Genomic DNA, 18,228 nt, shown 5'->3' on the forward strand with positions numbered 1-18,228 from the left:
GACCGTGGTCCAACCCACTGCGCCACCGCACCCCCTTGGAATAGTATATTTTGCAGAAATTGATTCAGGATAGTAGCTTATTTCATATGAGTAAGTCCAGAGTAAATAAGAATTACTTTTGTTATAACATTCTAATTCTGTTTTTTTTTCCTGCAATGTCATAAAATGGGTCAGTAGTACAGTCTTCTTTTATTCCTACAAAAAAAACCTTACAAAAATATCCTGTAACATAGGCCAATTTCCTCTTGGATTCCGAAGCATTTTTTTAGATGTGTTTTTTTAGAATAGCTCCACAAGGCAACACACCCTGAGATAGCTTGGCCTAATTGGTCTCCATCCCATTTGCCCAGAGCAAACTATATTGGCATGCTTTAGTTTTACCGTGCTTAAATGCTGGCCCTTTTGAGCCTACTTAGGGAACTGAATGTGTTCACATAGCCTTCGTGTCAGTTTGTTTTATGCTCTGAGAGTTGCCCCTCTACAGAAGCAAGGTGACCATTCCGAGAGATTAAAGATATCCCCTACGGAGTCATTAGAGAACAACGAGCAGTTGACAAAAAAAGGCTGGCGTTAATTAGGTTTGAAATACTTTCGAGGACAGGACTTGCATTAATTAGTAAAAATTGTGCTGGGGAATTTGTTGCAGAGGGATTTCTTCTGCTCGGCTTGTCACGGTTAGCACCACTCTTGTTTACGAAGTATTGATCGAGCGGTCGCAAGTGAACGTGCAAAGGGTGCACAGCGCCACACTTCATCCTTCGACACAGAAGACTAATTTTACAAAGCAACACATCTTGAACGGCTGTGAGTTTAGTACAAATGGTCTTCTGTCATAAAGTTGAATGTGTGTCATGGCATATATTTCAAATTTACCGAAATCTCGTTAAAAGAAGAATTTAAAGTTAAGTGCCACAGAATGTTGTTACTGAAAATATCTGAGGGAATTCCATCTTGTTGTCTGCAAGATTTCTTGTTTTCACTTCTGTGATTCTTGATTACTTTGTAGGACAAATATCGGTCGAAGGGTTCACCCGTTATCTCAGTGGTGACGAAAATAGTGTTGTACCCCCGGAAAAATTGGACCAGAATGAAGACATGGCCCTGCCTCTGTCCCATTACTTCATCAACTCGTCCCACAACACCTACCTCTCAGGTCAGTGACAGAGGCAACCAATTTAAAACGTAACTTTGTATACAGAAGGTCCTGCGAGTATATCATAGCAATTACCTTTCTGTCATTGGAAACGCTGCTCTTGGTTCTTCGTACGAGTTCAGGACTTCAGATGTTATGGAGATCAAATGCTGCTGTTTCTATCCTTGTGAATATTAATGAGCCTTTAAATGTGTAATTTATTTCAAATCTTCTGCATACTGGATATTGATGTTCAGGTGTGTCTTTTATGCATAGGGAACTACTATTGAATCAACCACTCTCCCAATAACAGCTGAGGTTCAGGGATGCAGGGATGAGTCTTTTCATGTAAAATATAAAAAGACTGGTATCTTGCTAGTAATTTAAATTCCTCTGGAAACAGCCGGCAGGGCTAGAAAATGTGCGATTTCAGTGCTGACAAAGGAGCCGACTAAGAGGAAAAAGCAGCTAAATACATTGGCGTGATTAGTAAGTCTTGCAGTGTATTTTCCTGTAATGATGCTTAAACAGATATAGTACTTCTGCAGACATCTGGGCTGAAATGATAAACAGTTTAAAAGTAACTTTATCCTTTGCAGTTTAACGTTGTACACGATGGATTTCGGGATGGGACATGCAGCCGTCTGACAGTTCCTCTAAGCTGTGACTGTATTCTGAAAATTTTTCATTCACATGTTTAATTAATGGGTAACATCAGAGGTGTCACCAGCTATGTAACTATGTAAATCCTGAATCCAAGCTGTTTTCAGTTGGCAAGTAAAACTATATTGCATTTCTTACAACAATCAGGAAGTACCTACTGTTGCCGAGTATATTGCGGTGAATGGGTCCCCAGTGGAATAGTGGGAATTGTCCCAGATTTATGGGAATTAGAAGTTGGAATTAGAAACAAAAAAGGGTTTGGGAGAATGGATGTGGCCTTCAAAAACAGGACAAAAAGAGTATGTGGAGTTCTGGCCACCCGTACACTATTTATTACCAGTGATTATTTTTTACTGGACCACTTCGGCATTGCCAAAGCTTACCACAGAAATACCAGGCAATGGGCCTCCACCTGGCAGCTTTGAGGTTACAAGCCCATGTGCTCAACTGCTGTGCCACATGCTAAAATTGCTTGCCATTTATATTGTGGTGTGTTGCCTAAAATGGCTGGGTATGATCCTCAGAGAACATCATGTATAAATCAGTGATGTGTGAAACATGGCTGAGGCGGATGGCTCCAGCTGGCACGAGACAAGTAATGTTGGGTCTCCTCAGCGGGCCAGCTGGCAGGGAACTCCTCGGTGGAGATGTACCGTCAGGTGCTGCTCTCAGGCTGTCGCTGCGTGGAGCTAGACTGCTGGAAGGGCCGCGCCACCGACGAGGAGCCTGTCATCACGCACGGATTCACCATGACAACCGAGATATCCTTCAAGGTGAGCCGACTCCCCGAGAGCAGCGCTGTGTACAGGAGGCATCGCTGGGGACGTGGAAAGAAAGGTTGCGGAGATGTGCGCGGGAATTGTTTTACGCTGCCACTTTAGAGTCTGTCACACACTTGAGTGAGGCTGCTGAGGTTACTATTTGCTTGTTCTTGTCAGCCTCGGTGGCCCGTCTTTGAAACATCACATCGTCTCAGAACAGTCAACAAACAAAGCATATTTGTTCCGAACCAAGTGCTACGAAGCATTGCAACACGTCGACGCTAGCTGGAGTTAATGGGCATTAGAACTTTTTTTCCCCACACACTTTTGATGGATGCATACTTTTTCATTTTCTGCCTTCTTTTCAAAAACTTTTCCTTTTTAGCGTTTAACCGTCTCATACCGTTCCATGCTAATATGCAGTGTGTTTAAACATTTCTACAGGAAGTGATTGAGGCCATTGCTGAGTGTGCATTCAAAACGTCCCCTTATCCTGTCATCCTGTCCTTTGAAAATCACGTGGACTCGTAAGTGAAAGTACCTCTTCGGAAGGTTTTCAGTGTCTTTGGCCAAGACTGCTTGAAGCAGCTGTGTCTTGGTTCTGTAACTGTGCCCCCCAGAAGATGGTAAAATAAGATTGTACAGTAAAATATGTGACATACGGTGTCATTTAAAAGTTTAAATTCAGAGTAGAATTATTAATGAAGATCTTCATTCATTAACATTTATACTAGTGAAGAAGCAGGACGGCTGTGCTTGTTTAGAACGAATGAACAAGCTGGAACTGCATTCATTATACTGTATTGTAGTGAAAGTATTTCATCAGAGTTCATCAGACTGAGAGTTTTCTCAAGACTCAGCATTCCTCCTTCTGGTTGTAATAAACTTCTGTTTGTTTGTGTTGTGTAACAGCCCAAAGCAGCAAGCCAAGATGGCCGAATATTGCAGATCAATATTTGGTGATGCATTACTAACAGAGCCACTTGAGAAATATCCTGTAAGTAAATAACCCTTCCGGAAATGTGAAATCAAACAAATAAATGACTCTGGAGTCTGTACACATTTACAAACCTACTCACATACAAAGAAATAGCTTTGTGATTGCAGTTGTGAACATGTGCAGCACATGTGGAAATACATACTGTATACAAATACACATGGCACCATTCAAGTTATATGCCAGTTTTTCCCTTTCAACTTTAATCAGTCGCGTTAAACCGTGGGAAAATAATATTATTGGTCATTTATACTTATCTGTGGAATGGGTAGTCTCCTTTCTGAAAAGAAATGGAAATTTTCTCACAGAATTATCTGAATGGTAGGTCTAGGCAGGCTTTTATCTGCTTCCAGGGTTTCCATGGCTACCGATAAAGAGTGTATTGTGTCTTCAAGGGGGAAGTTGGCTAAGTTCCTTTTACATAATGACAAGGGTTTCAGTTTGTGGAGGGTCTTTGTTATTTCATTCTGCTTCCATGTATGCTGTCCAAGTGGTCTGCAACTGACCTGATCTCACTGCTGAATCAGTTCATGTATGTGTGAGGGAATGTTTGTGTGTTTGCCCTCTTATGAATTGGTACTTTATCCAGAGTGTATACTACCTCATGGCCTGTTTCCCAGTATAGGCTCCAGACCACAGTGAGCCTTCATTAAGACAGTTGGTTACTGATGGATGGATGGATGGATGGAAGGATGGAAGGATGGATGGATGGATGGACATTCAGTTGCTGTCAGGAAACCTTCAGGGTATAAATACTGAGAGATTTTACTAATGTTACAATTTTTTCATTAGTCATGGGCATGCCATCACTTTTAAAGAGTGCAGAGGATTTGTCTCAGTAAAAATCTCTCTGTAGGCTTAATGGTTTTGAAGACTGTAATTGATCTGAAAGGGATTTGGGGGCAAGGGGGGTGTGGTGGCGCAGCAGGCTTGGCCAGATCCCACTCTCTGGTGGCTCTGGGGTTCAGGTCCCGCTTGGGGTGCCTTGCAACGGACTGGCATCCCATCCTGGGTGTGTCCCCCCCACCCAGCCTTACGCCTTTGGTGGCTGGGTTAGGCTCCAGCGCGCCACAACGCCGCCTGGGACAAGCAGCTTCAGCAAATGTGTGTGTGTGTGTGTGTGTGTGTGTGTGTGTGTGTGTGTGTGTGTGTGTGGGAGTTGGGGGCTTGGAATTGAAGTCATGTATCCAGACAGGACACCGCTGTCCGTTTTTTTTTTTAATTGCATACTAAAATTAGAAGCACAGAATATAGGGCGCTTGTTCTCATAAATAGTGTTTATGAATGGCTAAATTTGTGTTGCATGATGATAGTTTTTTCTCTGGACCCTTATAAAGCAAGTCCTCCACAGACTGACCTCATGCAGTCTGGCGTTACTTTGATTTTAACCTAGTAAGATTATAGACATCTCATTTAAAGGAATGAGATGATGTTCCTCCTGATGATCTCCAGATTGTTTTTTCTTTTTTAATTTGGTTTTATAAATAGCACAGGGTCACAACAGCTTGCAGGTGAACAGTAAACCAAGAAAGTATGTCCACAAACATAGAGTGTGTGATAAAGGTCAAAAAGTAACAATATATCACAGTTATGCTGATGCAGCACTTTATAATAACGTCCAGATATTCCAGAATTCATTACAATTGTAATGCAAATGAAATGTAAGTTTTTCCAAATGGGAGACATTTAAACACTTCAGTCATCCACATGTTCACGGAGGGAACTTCAGGTATTGATCACAACATTAAGATACATTTCTTTGCCAAATATGCAAGAGTGGGTAGTGTATGTACCATAACATCGTCAAGAAAGGAGTTTGGGCTGTGATTTAACTACGCAATAGTTGGGAGAAATCAAATTTTTTGTGAAAGATTTCTTGAATCGTTGCATGTACCACAGTCCAGTAAACTTGCATCTTACCACAGTCCCCAAGTAAATGTGTCAAAGTGCCTGGAGAGGCTTTGCATTTGAAACACAGCTGATATGTCCCTGGGAGCATCTTGTGAAGGAGCACTGGAGTAAGACAGATTCTGTGAATGAACCTGAAATTTTCTTCCTGGATGCTCAGGGAGGATCACACACGGGAGACTTCAGCACATATAGATGACCATTCATGGTCACTAAAAACACATCATGGTCCTCTTCCCAAGTCTTCCTCAGTACATCAAAAGAGCCAGTGTCAGTGCAAGATTAAGTTGTGTATAATGCAGAAATCATGGCCCTGGAGTTGTCTGGTTCAATGAGCCGTTCCTCAATTTTTCTTAATTCTGTCCGTAATTTGTTTACTAGGGCACCAGTAAAATGGCATAGTTGTACATATTTATAGAAGTCCATATTCAGTAGGTCCAGATGATTTCTTAAAAAGTTGAAGCTCACCAGTGATTGATCTGCAAATACATGTGATTGTGTTTTTTTTTTTTTGTTTGTTTTTCCTGTCCACCCTGCATTTTTTCCTGCAAGCTGGAGCCAGGAATGCCCCTTCCCAGTCCACAGGAGCTGATGGGCAAAATCCTCATCAAGAACAAGAAAAACTCCCCTAAGTCACCTGAAGACAACACCAAGAAAAAGTTGTCTGACCAGGCCTGCAGCACACTCACTGATTCCTCGGGTGTCTTAGAGCCTTCACCCAACCCAGGTATGGTACCATTTTTCCTCATCATCTGCTAGCCAAACAAAAGTTCTTTGAGAAACGTGTTGAGACATCTCTTGTAAAAGCAACAGGTAGCATGGTGGATGAAAACACAGCCTAGAGGTTTCTAGGTCTTACAAAAAGCCATGATTATCTACGTGTAAACTAACAATTTGAGTTATGTTATCTCATTGAATAGATGACACTTTTAACCAAAGTGAATTACAGTGTTTCACCCATTTATATAGTGATGCCAGTTAAGTACAACAGTTTGTATGTTTCAGGTTTTTTTCCATTGTACAAAGCTAAATGATTGGACTACACATGAGCAATGCTTTTGGCTTTCAAATATGCTAATGAGTACACTAGTCTTTTTTCGACTCACCTCTGGCGGTTTCTATTTTACAGTGCCTCGTGGTAGGTTCATTTTCAGCACATTATTGACATTATGAACTTGCACTGTTGGGATTATTGCAAAGCTGCTGTACCCCTCTTAGACGAAAAATGTTATCTTTTTTTAAAAGGAAAAAAAAAAATCTGGTTTATTGGTTTCTGCTGACACTAGCTCCCCAGAGGCTGATTGAATCAAATAATAATCCTCCAACTTTGTGTAAAACGTACCATATACAGTATCACTGCTGTTTTTACGTTTGTGTAATTTGCCAAATAACCGTCACTTACTTCACAGGGCTGTACAAATAAATCTCTTTACAGTCTTGATTAGTACTCCACACCAAGACAGTGAAGTTGGGATTTCAACCAAGGCTTTTCAATGTGATATGTTTCTTCAGGCTAACCTGCTCGCAAAGAACATGCTTTGAATTATTCCATTACTATAATGATTCCGTAATACAGTGGCCATACCATGCATTCTGAACTGCACATTCTGAACACACCAAAGGTCTAGCAGCATCCATTTGAAAACCAGCAACTTCTTATGCTTACAAATGAGATTCCGCCAGTCTAGCGGTAAGAAAAACAATAACAGGTCTCACAGTGTTTATGATTTATTCATGATGCACAATTGTAATGTACAGCTATATTTGACCTTGGCAACATGCTTGGGGCAAAATAGGTGTAACAGCACAAATAGGCCATTGAGATGGTAGCACAAAATGACTACAGTGGAAGAGGATCTCTCAGCCCTGCAAAATGTTCTTCCTACTTGTATCATTTCTGGCTTAGCATTTAGTTTGGGAACACCAGGGTGCTATTTAGGAACGGTACAATTGGCATTTTTGGGCTGCATCACCTTGTCATTATTTCTTGCGGGCCGATCGTTGCTTTTTCAAAAAGATTTTTAATGGATCATTTTTGCACCACAAGAATCACTTATCTTTTCTCCCATTCTAGCATAATAAAAGCATCTTGTGTGCCTCAGTAGGCAGCTATTTCCATTTGTGTGTGTGTGTGTGTGTGTGTGTGTGCACGTTTCTGTACCAGCACAATTTCTGGGACTGCTTTAAAATGGAATAGTGAAGAGTTACAGTGATGGTGATGTCTCGTATTATTAGCAGTAGTTTCTTAGATTCTAGTGCTGTTTTTTTTTCTTTCTGACTTATGTACATTAACATTCTGACATATTAAAAAAAATATCACAGGCAAGGAAAATAAATTACTTCTGTTTACTCCGTTTAATGAGAAATATCCTCCATGCCATTTACAGTATGTGGTACAATGTTAGTCCCATAAGTGCCCTCAGCCTTTTTCCTGGGCACACCTTCCAGCTATTGGGCCTGAGCATATATAACACTCAGGGGACTGACGTGCATCATGACTTTAATGGATTGATTACTGTTCCAACCCTAATATGCTGTTGGCAGCTGGATTGAATCCACCCTGCAGTGATATATAATCCTTGCGTATATTATACATGAATCAGTGACACTTTGAAAGTGAGTCCCTTAATGAATGATAAGAGGGGGCCTATTGATCCTAACACCAGAGGCTCAAGTAAACCTGGAGAGTCCAGATGTTCCACAGTGGGCTTGACAGGAGGCCAATGATCTTAGCCTTTATGAGAGGGAGTTCCGTAGGTGAGGCCAACCACCTTTGTGGCCACCTACTATTCGAATCATCATGTTCAGGAAATATGTTCCCATGGAAATATAGTGAGGGCAGCACGGTGGCACTGTGAGTAGCGCTGCTACCTCACAGCTCCTAGGTGGTGCCGTAGAACTTGGGTTTGATCCGCGCTTAGTCTGTGTGGAGTTTCCATGTTCCCACAATGTCTGTGTGAGTCCAAGGACATGTAGTTCAGGTGGATTGTTACCTCTAGATGGCCCCTATAGGGTGTGAATGGGCAAGTGTGTGTGACTACCCTGCGATGGACTGATGTCCCATCCATTATGTACCTCTCTCAGCCTTGTGCTAAATTCACCACAACCCTGCTCAGGACAATTATTAAAATTGAAACTGGACAGATGGAAATAAATGAGCTTTAAATTTTTTTTTGATAAAGTGTAAATATGTTGTATTACTTATATAATGCATATTTTATTTGTACACCTAACAGCAATATGTGCAACTGTCACAATTGCTCTTTTCATACGTATATTTACACTTCGCCCCCTACTTACAAACTTAATTGAGAGCAACAGTTTGTTCGTTACTCAAAAAGTTCATAAGTCAAATGCAACATGGAGCAGACAAGGGGCTCCTTGTCAGTTTTATATGGCAGTACTCATAATTCTTGTAAAAACTGATATTGGACTAAATGACTGCACATTTATATCTCTTTTTCTGTTGTGTAGCGCCCTTTGTTTACTCTGAGTTATAAGTCAGTTTGCATAAAGGGCTCTGTTAAATTAATAAATGTAACTATCAACAACCCAGACAGCTCCAGGTGGTGGGAGGCAACAACAGGGTTATCAGGACTGTCTCTCCCTGGTGAGTGGGGGCTGCTCATGCCCACGCCTGGGTGTTTTAAGTCCCCTGGCAGACATATTTACGACAGATTGTAAATACGAAAGACCAGTAAAGAACCATGCCAAGAGCTAAACCAGGGTGTTTGTGCTCATCTGCTGCTCTGGAATCCTTTTTTACCCTTAACCTCACATAAAGTTTACTAATACTACAATAAAAGTGGAATAATAAGGGAAAAAAAAAAACAGAATTATAAGAAATTTGAAAAACAGTAAAGGCTATATTATTTTCTTTGAAGTGCAGACAGCTGTGCATCAGCTGAAGACCTGGAGGTATTATCAGTTTGTAGGACCTTGAGTCTTTGTATTTATTTAGCTGACGCTTTTCTCAAGCGTGACTTACAATGTTAGGTTTGTGTTTTAAGCTACTTGAGCTACTTATAGTGATTCAGCCATTTTTACAACTGTTTATTTTTAGCCTCTTTAATGCAAGAACAGGATGGGTTCAGCAAGATGTCCACTTACAGTACCACACACGTTGTTATATGATCCTCAGCTGCTCTGTCACTGTGACGTAAAACCATGTTTTTCCCTTTTGCACACAGCAGTCTTGATAACATTTGTAGAATGACTATTGATTCTCAGTAACATTATATTGACATATGTGATATATGTGTACCTTAAACTGCACCCAATCTGAATTTTCTATGTTCCAAAAATGTTTATTCCTCCTGGTGTTCTCAATTAAGATAATACTATGTATTCCTTGCAAAAGACCCTTCTTTTTACCATTGTAGTAACAGCATGTATGGGGAACGGCATTTGTCGTTACACTGACCCCCCAGCAAGGCTGCTACAATTATAAAGATTCATTTGTTGGCTGCAACAGCTCTGTTGACTCCACCTCAGTCCTCCCACCTGGTTTTTCTTTCACGGTGATGTCACAAATAGTGTATATAATATATATATATATATTTATATACATACATACTGTAGTAACTGTAGTTAACCAGCACATGTCTCCAAACTTTCCCCCACGCTGTCACTTGCCATATTATTGCCTCCCATACTCACCCAATTAGACCTTGCTTCTTCTCAGTCGGGGGCAGTTCCTTCCCTCTATGAATTAATTCCTCCCATTCTAATCAACAAAACAAGGTAGTTATATTTCTGTGGACAGGATGGAATTCACGGGTTACCACACTTGGTTTAAACAAGTGTAAGCTGTACCACAGTTTCAATTGATCAATGGACTCCTCGACATCTTCCTTCTGTAAGGTCAAACAAACCTCCCTGTACAGCACTTCTGCTTGAAGCCCTTTCTCAAAATGAAATATTACACAATTTAATTGATTCCCCATGGGGCACTTACCTTCCTCCTGATGTCTTAAGTGTTTCTGTACATTGTATATCTATCAGCCAGAAGAGTTTTGGGGCAACCCATTTCTCAATTCTTATTGTGTTTTTTTTTTTTTTTTTAAATATATGAGTGATGATACTTTAGTACATCCATAGTGTCATGTAAACTTTTTTTTTTTTTTTTTTATCTCGGCAGTAAAATTAGTAGATCGATCTTTTCAAACTCAGTAGTCCACAGTTTGACCATGGCCTGTTTAGTCTTCTGTGCACTCTTCCAGGACACTAGTCTCTTATTCATCTGTATCATTTCTTTAAATGAAAATGTGGAATCCATTATTGCTCTTTGCCTGGTCTGCCAAGCACTATTTTCAGTTAATATATTAACAGAAGGTTCTCCCTTGCATTATAATGGTGACCGGTGTCCAGTAATTTGCTGCAGTGAGTGCATACCTGCGAACCCTTACCTTACTAGACCATGTGTAAGGCAACCCTTATGAGCTTGAGGATTCTTCCAGTTGATATCAGGTCCTGTCAACAGACAGCTCCATAGTATGGGTGCGTGCTCCCAGCGTTGATTTACTTCTTTGCACAGCGTATTTATAGCATCAGCATTCCTGCTCTCGACATCCTTATATTCCACGTAGAGAATAATGTGCTTCCCCAGGGTCTCCATACCTTCTGCCAGTTAGTGAGCCTCACAAAAGACGGTCTTTGGTGAATCTCTTCTTGGAATGCCGTTTTGCGAGTGTCACATTTCAGACATTTGAAAAAGTGTAAAGCTGTATTTTTGACATGTGATTTTTATCAGGTGTTCTTGAATGTATGGGTCATAATGACACAACCTTAGGATGGTTCATATGATGCCTTGAACATCTTGAACAACGGACACTCTGTCAAGTTTTGGGTTTCATCTGCTTTTTGCTGAGAAGAACCACGACAGCATGCGCTGCAATTAGTTGAAAGGGTCCATTACTGCTGGCCAAATTAAAACTACAAATGCAAAGACAAGCATGAGATGCCGTGTGGTCACGCAGAGGAATTACCGAAAGCTTCCCCAAGCTCCGTTGGTGTTAGTGCTTTTCCTCCCACACCCTCTTAATGCTTTGTTATGGTCTTCCAGTGGTTTCCTGTGACATCCATGATGGGAAGTGTAACCGCTCCCTGAATTTTCTCTTTCTGTTATCCTTCATAGTTTCCTGTTTTGCAAAGCACCTTATGCCTTTCCCAGAGGTGTCTTTTGTTCATAAAGGATGTATTGTGTGTGTGAGGGGAGGGCTGCATGTTTTCTTCTAAGGAAAGTGCTTTCACCACATTCTTCTCGCTTGTACCCATGGTTTGGTTGGCAATGTTGTGCTGTCGCAGAACTTTCCAGCATTATACGTTCCCCTCTTCCCCCACTTCCCCCAGTTCTGAGTAATACTCTTTTGCCAGTAAACTTTCTCACTGTGCTCTGTGTGAAGGTGTTTAATGTTACAATCACAGCAGCCAATTCCGCCTTCCCTGAGGGCTTCCTACGTGTTTTTTCAGGATGTTGAGATATTGATAACAGCAGGGAAAGACAGGCAATAATTCAAACGGGTGGGACTGACTTTCCAATTTACTTGTGACTGTTTTTCCAGAGGCAATGCCCGTATTGTCTTAGTGAGTAGAAGGGTATCCGAATTAACTATAAGTTCTCCGCAGAAGGGAAAAAAGCTGTTAGTAGGTTAATAGGCTTTTTTTTTAAAAAAAAAAAAAAAACTTTAGAGGGATGTAAACAGTGCCTCCGACTGGCTCTAGAGTAGAGGGCTTGAATACCTGTTGTACCTTATTTTGTGTTGGGGGTTTACCTTTGATTTCCCACAAATTTTAATCATGAAATATTGTAATATAATATAATATATTATATATATATAATATAATATTATATGTTATGAACCTTTTTGAGTTTGTTTGTTGTAGAATGAGCAGAGCATTGACATTTCCACTTTTGCCCTCGAGGAGAAGTGGAGGCAGAGAGTGAAGACGAGGAAGATGACGATGATGATGGGAAGAAGTCATCAATGGATGAGGTATGGTTTTCATCTCCCAGTATTTATGTCATATTATTTATTCTTAGGAGAAAAGACAACTTTATTGTAATCCTGGGTTTACAGCCAGAAACCAAGGGGTTTAGGAAGAAACTGGATATTTTACCTTGTTCAGTGTTTAGTTGATTTTAACAGTGGAGTCCAAAGTCATCTTTAATGACGCATGGCAAGTTTTTATTTGCTGTAGGTGACAAAGTTTAATTTTAACATAGTATATGTATTTTTTAACATTTTTATTTCTCTGTTTAAATTGCATAGGACTGGATGTCTGCTTTATTGGCTGTGCTAAGGTTGCCCCCTAGTGTACATCTGTAGGGTGTAATACTGTTTTTTCAGGATATTTTACTGTAGTTAATGTGCAGATTTAACTTTAAGGGATTATGCAGTCTGTATATAATGATAGCATACAAAATCTTATAGCTATATGCAAAGGATTTTGTGAGGAGTATGTCTATGCGTGCAAAAGATTGTATGTTTCATTTATCTGTATTTTATTTACAGATGCAATATACAAATGCTCATAAATTCAAAGCTTTTTTTTTTTCCCCCCTCCTGTCTGGCGAATTCAGGGGACTGCAGGAAGTGAAGCTTTTGCCACAGAAGAAATGTCCAACCTGGTTAACTATATCCAGCCTGTCAAGTTCCACTCATTTGAGGCTTCCAAAAGTAACATCACTGTCAACACATTCAGTTTCAAAAAACCCACACAGTTTTTGAAAATGGTCATAGTGTAGGTTTAATTTTCAGTGCAATTTTAATCATATTAAAGGGTTTTAATGTTTTTCTATTTTGCAGAAGTTGGCAGAAGCTATCAAATGTCTTCATTTGTGGAGACGAAGGGTTTGGAGCAGCTTACAAAGTCCCCAGTAGAGTTTGTCGAGTATCCTTGCGACATTAATGGAACCGAGCTGTTTTTCGTTCTAAAATAAATATTCTAGTGTGTTCTCTAACTAGCACTGTTTTTGTTTTTAAGTAACCGTAAATTTATTTAATTAATTTACAGTCACGATTACTTTGTCAATAACATATTCGTGCACCCTGGCTCAGATCCATAACTGTAAACGTTGTAGTATTTGGACCGTATTTCACTCTCCTCCCAACACAAGAGTTTTACATTTCTTCATTTAGCATGCACACCTTTCCATAGCGACTGCCAAAGATTATTAGCTAGTATTCGGCAGAGACCTTTATCCTTGGAGCCGGACAGCGCTAGACACACTGCATTAAACCCCTTAAATTTTTTTGTCCATTTATACGGCAGAGTAATGTAAAACCTACGTATACGCTACACACAATTCAGAGTCACCGGTTCAGCTGAAACATACGTCTGTGGGCTTTGCAAAGACCATGCAGCCAAGACTAGAGACCAGCAGGGATTTGGTGATATTTCAGCATAAACAGGCATCAATTTTCAGACTCAGGAACACATAAAAATGTTGCCTTTCAAGCTAATGGTAATTATGTCTTTGATTTATGAGAATTCACCCTACGAAGAGATTCGAGAAATTCACCTTGCAAAGGGATGTTCAGGAACGCATTACCTGTGTGGGGTAAGGAGGAGTAAGACTGTATATAGCAAGAGTGTAACGGTGCTGCATAGTTAACTGTATTTTGCCAGAGAAACAAAGCACTTTGCACTGATGATCTGACCTATTCGGAGGAGCTCCTTGACAAACTTTGACCAGGTACAATAAGCTTCAGCTAAGCCGAATATACCCGAAAGGCACGCGAGTGGACTCGTCAAACTACATGCCACAGGTATTCTGGAACGCAGGATGTCAGTTAGTGGCACTGAACTTCCAGACCATAGGTAAGACATTTAATTTTTTTACAATGGCTTTTCCCTGGCAGTGTCACCCACATCACCTTAAATTGTGCACAATGCAAAATATGGTCAGTGGAGTGAAAATCGCCACTGGAAAAGTTAACCTCGACACTGTGACTATGTAATCTGTCCTCCGTTGACCGTGAAGTCTGATAGTGTGTTCTTTTTCAACAAGGTACTGCAAAACGAGCGCAGGGGTTTGTACTGTACTAAAATGTCCACATGTCATGAATGAGCACCATGTGCGCTCTGGTGTCAGAGCTCTGGTGCAGAGGTGCTGCTGAAGGCGTTCACATCGCTCTCAGTGGGTGAAAAGGTGAAACGTACATTCAAACTGACGGCGAACCTTTTCAATTGTCTGTGCTCCGTGAGCCTTCACTCTCGCAACAGCATAGCAAAAGCAGTGTATCCTTGATGTAATCTCGATAAGACCTTCGGCCAAACAGGAGGTCAGCGAGGCGGTTCTTCAGCCTCCCCCAGTGGTCCGTATAGACACCTGAAGCTGCGACATAAATTTTGCTGGTGCTGAATTCTAAGCTGTTGTCCTTACAGACCTTCCTATGCAGCTAAACTTGGGGATGTACGAGTACAATGGCAAAAGTGGATACAGGCTCAAGCCGGAGTTTATGAGAAGGCCAGACAAGCACTTTGACCCCTTCACCGAGAACACTGTCGATGGCATAGTAGCAAATACTTTGTCTGTGAAGGTACGTGTGTTAGCACTGTGTTACAGGGGTTCACGTGTGCCCTTCAAATGCTCTTTGTTCTGCATACCTTTACACAAGCAGAGCCCTCAAGGACTCAAGCAGATATCATACGCCTTAGACTCCATGACCTTTTTCTACATAAATCCTGGGTGAAGGATTTTACTCAGTATTCATATAACAAGACACATACATACTTGAAGTGTCAGTCCCAAAATGTTTCTGTTCAGTGGTGTCAGTCTATTTTCTCACTAAATCTAATGTCTTAACCTCTACATTATCCAGGAAACAGTGAACGCTAGTGTTCAAGTAGGGTTACAGGGGTGGCTCCTCTCTCTTAATATAGACACTGGATGAAGGCTGGTTTTCTTTGAAGACATTTATTAACATGGTCGCACTGCTTCCATAAATTCACTACTACATATACTTTCTACTTCCTATCACAGTGACAATTTCGACCAGCCACAACTAGCAAGTAAGCTAAATATGTCACAACTGAAGCCAATTCAGTACTATTATTACTGGTAATTCATTTAGCTGTTGCTTCTGTTCAGGAGCAACTTCCAGTATTAAGCTATGTAGAACGACTTTACTATTTAGAAAGTAATTTTTACTGGAGCAGTTCATGGAGAATGCATTTAATGTGGGTGATTTCAAGAAACAAACTATCCTCATCATGTAAGGAACTGGTGTACAAAGTTATTGAGAAACAAAGCTGGGAAAATAAAGAAATGTGGCATTGTCTTGTTTAATGAATCCAAATCTTTTTTAAAGAAAGACGTTTTGTCTCTGATATCCGCTATTTAGATCATATCTGGACAGTTCCTGTCAGATAAGAAAGTTGGGACGTATGTGGAAATAGAAATGTTTGGGCTTCCTGTCGACACGAGAAGGAAAGCGTTCAGAACGAAGACATCGCAGGGCAACGCGGTGAACCCTGTGTGGGAGGAGGAGGCCATCACATTTAAGAAGGTGGGTCCAAGTCTGAGGGTGACCAGGTAACAGCAGTTGGTCTTGTTCTGAATTTACCCCTGGCTGTGTTATCATTTTGTTAAACATTCTTCAGCTTAGCAGTCCACCTGTATCCTGCCAATGTGTAGTTCCTGTGGGACCAGCACTCACTTGAAAAAAGAAATGTTGATACTCATCAATTCTCAGTCTTGAGAAGAGCTCAGAAGTTAACATAGCATGAATCCACATGTCTTTATTACCCACCTTTAGGTTGTCTTGCCCACTCTGGCATCCTTGAGAATAGCAGTGTTTGAGGAAGGAGGGAAGTTCATTGGCCACCGAATCATTCCTGTGTCTGCCATCCGGCCAGGTAGGAGTTTTTGGTTTCTGTGCAGTGGTTCATCCACATTACTTACTTACTTTCGTAAGAGTCGCCTATAAGGAGGGAAGTGCTGAAATCAGTTGCGCTTATGCAGGAGTGGTCTTCCAACTAAGATCTGAATTTTCCCTACGGTTAAAAGATAAACCAGCATCATGAGTACTGCACCTGCGACCTGCCAGCTTTCTGCATTTCACATCACAGCTTTCAACTTGTGTGCTGGGTTCCTGTTCAATCTCAGGTTATCGCTATATCGGCCTCAGGAACGAGAAGAACCAGGCATTAACTTTGCCAGCGCTTTTTGTCTACGTTGAAGTCAAGGATTATGTACCGGATACCTTTGCAGGTCAGATATATCATTTAAGTTCCCTCAAAGTCTTTTGTAACTCTCTTCATATCAGAAAATTAGTTAACTCTATAAGTTTATAAGTCTATAAGTTTACATTTACATTTATTTATTTAGCAGACGCTTTTCTCCAAAGCGACGTACATCTCAGCGAAAATACAATTTGTGCATTACATTAGGAGAAAGAGACATAGTTGCAGACATGTGATTCTTAAGTAAACCTAGTTTGTTACTTTCCACTTGAAGCACTGATGTTCACCGCTCGAGTAGGTGCATAAAAGTGCAGAGTTATTTAGTTTACAGCATTTAGTGCTATGTTTGACTTAACTGTCACTCCGAAATGTTTTTGTCATAACGTCTTTATTATCATAGACACTGTACAGCACACTGTACTTTGATTCTTGATAAGTGCACGTTCTGTTTCTTGTGTAATGTGTTCAACACACATTCTGCTGGTGACGCCAAAGCAATCACAGGCGAACACACTGCCTGTTTAAAACTGTTCACCGGTCTGCAGCTCGTATGAGACGGTAATTGCCCGTATAGTGAATGCATACATATGTGTGTTTGTTCTGATCTCTCTGTGGACAGACGTGATTGAGGCGCTGTCCAATCCCATCAGATATGTGAACCTAATGGAGCAAAGAGCCAAGCAGCTGGCTGCCCTCACGCTAGAGGAGGAGGAGGAGGTCGACTGCAAAGAGGTGAATCTCCAAACTCTCTCTGGTCCTGTTCCAGAGGCCATTTAACTACACACTATATTAAGGATGCAAACCTCACAGTCAGGGAAACTGCCTTTGAAAGGTATCCTAGTATTTCACCGAATCTGCCTGTGGAAAAAGGAAATGCAAACTCAGTGCTTCTGTCAGCGCTAATTGTTTCCTGTCTGCTCGCTCTTTTGTAATTGGATTGTTTTTTATTTGTGACCTGTATGCATTGTCAGCTGAACAGCAGTAATGATTTTCTCCCTTTTCTGCTGCATCCCTCCTTAATAGATTAAAAGTAATTGCACGTAGTCTTGAGTTAGTAATTATATTACTGTCCTACTGTTACAGTTCTGCTGTATGCCTGGGGCACTTGTCTGTTGACTGTGATTTTGCCATATCTCCCTCTTCAGGAGTTCCAGGAAGGATATCTTCATTTAACTAGATGGTTCTACTTTTCCTGTAATGCTCTTTGTGAATTAGAAGCATCAAGTGCTTGTAGCACGTTTTACTTGCTGATTGTCACGTTGACCTTTCGCTCACCTTTTTTTTCATCGTAGTGTATTTAAATGTGTTTAAATAAATGTTACATTTACATTTATTCATTTAGCAGACGCATTTCTCCAAAGCAACGTACATCTCAGAGAAAATACAATTAGTGCATTACATTAGGAAAAAGAGACATAGTTAAGTACAGTTAGTTTGTTTCCTTCACCATATGCACCGACATTCATCACACAAGTCGCTGCAAAAAACTTTACCAGAATATTGCCGATTCCTACTCACCTTCCTAGTATTTTTTTTTTGAGATACATATAAACATTTACGTTACATGTTATTTAACC

The 18,228-nt window shown here is 40.7% G+C and overlaps 1 protein-coding gene across 4 annotated transcripts in view; it reads left to right on the forward strand.

Moving 5' to 3' along the window:
• The window catches only part of plcb1l (phospholipase C beta 1-like), a 120,955-nt gene that overhangs the window by 73,183 nt on the left and 29,544 nt on the right, over positions 1–18,228 (forward strand). For 3 of the 4 annotated variants that reach the window (XM_018743685.2, XM_029256496.1, XM_029256498.1), the window contains 14 exons: positions 1,007–1,153; positions 2,411–2,568; positions 3,001–3,083; positions 3,469–3,553; positions 6,014–6,188; positions 12,389–12,456; positions 13,044–13,140; positions 13,270–13,354; positions 14,160–14,284; positions 14,852–15,006; positions 15,811–15,975; positions 16,225–16,324; positions 16,575–16,679; positions 17,271–17,383. In XM_018743685.2, coding sequence (XP_018599201.1) covers positions 1,007–1,153; positions 2,411–2,568; positions 3,001–3,083; positions 3,469–3,553; positions 6,014–6,188; positions 12,389–12,456; positions 13,044–13,140; positions 13,270–13,354; positions 14,160–14,284; positions 14,852–15,006; positions 15,811–15,975; positions 16,225–16,324; positions 16,575–16,679; positions 17,271–17,383 — 1,661 coding nt within the window. The remainder of the gene's footprint in view (positions 1–1,006; positions 1,154–2,410; positions 2,569–3,000; positions 3,084–3,468; positions 3,554–6,013; positions 6,189–12,388; positions 12,457–13,043; positions 13,141–13,269; positions 13,355–14,159; positions 14,285–14,851; positions 15,007–15,810; positions 15,976–16,224; positions 16,325–16,574; positions 16,680–17,270; positions 17,384–18,228) is intronic. The other variant, XM_029256493.1, reaches the window with a different exon arrangement.

Source organism: Scleropages formosus, chromosome 1 (genome assembly GCF_900964775.1).
Source record: "Scleropages formosus chromosome 1, fSclFor1.1, whole genome shotgun sequence".
In the NCBI taxonomy this organism is placed as follows: domain Eukaryota; kingdom Metazoa; phylum Chordata; class Actinopteri; order Osteoglossiformes; family Osteoglossidae; genus Scleropages; species Scleropages formosus.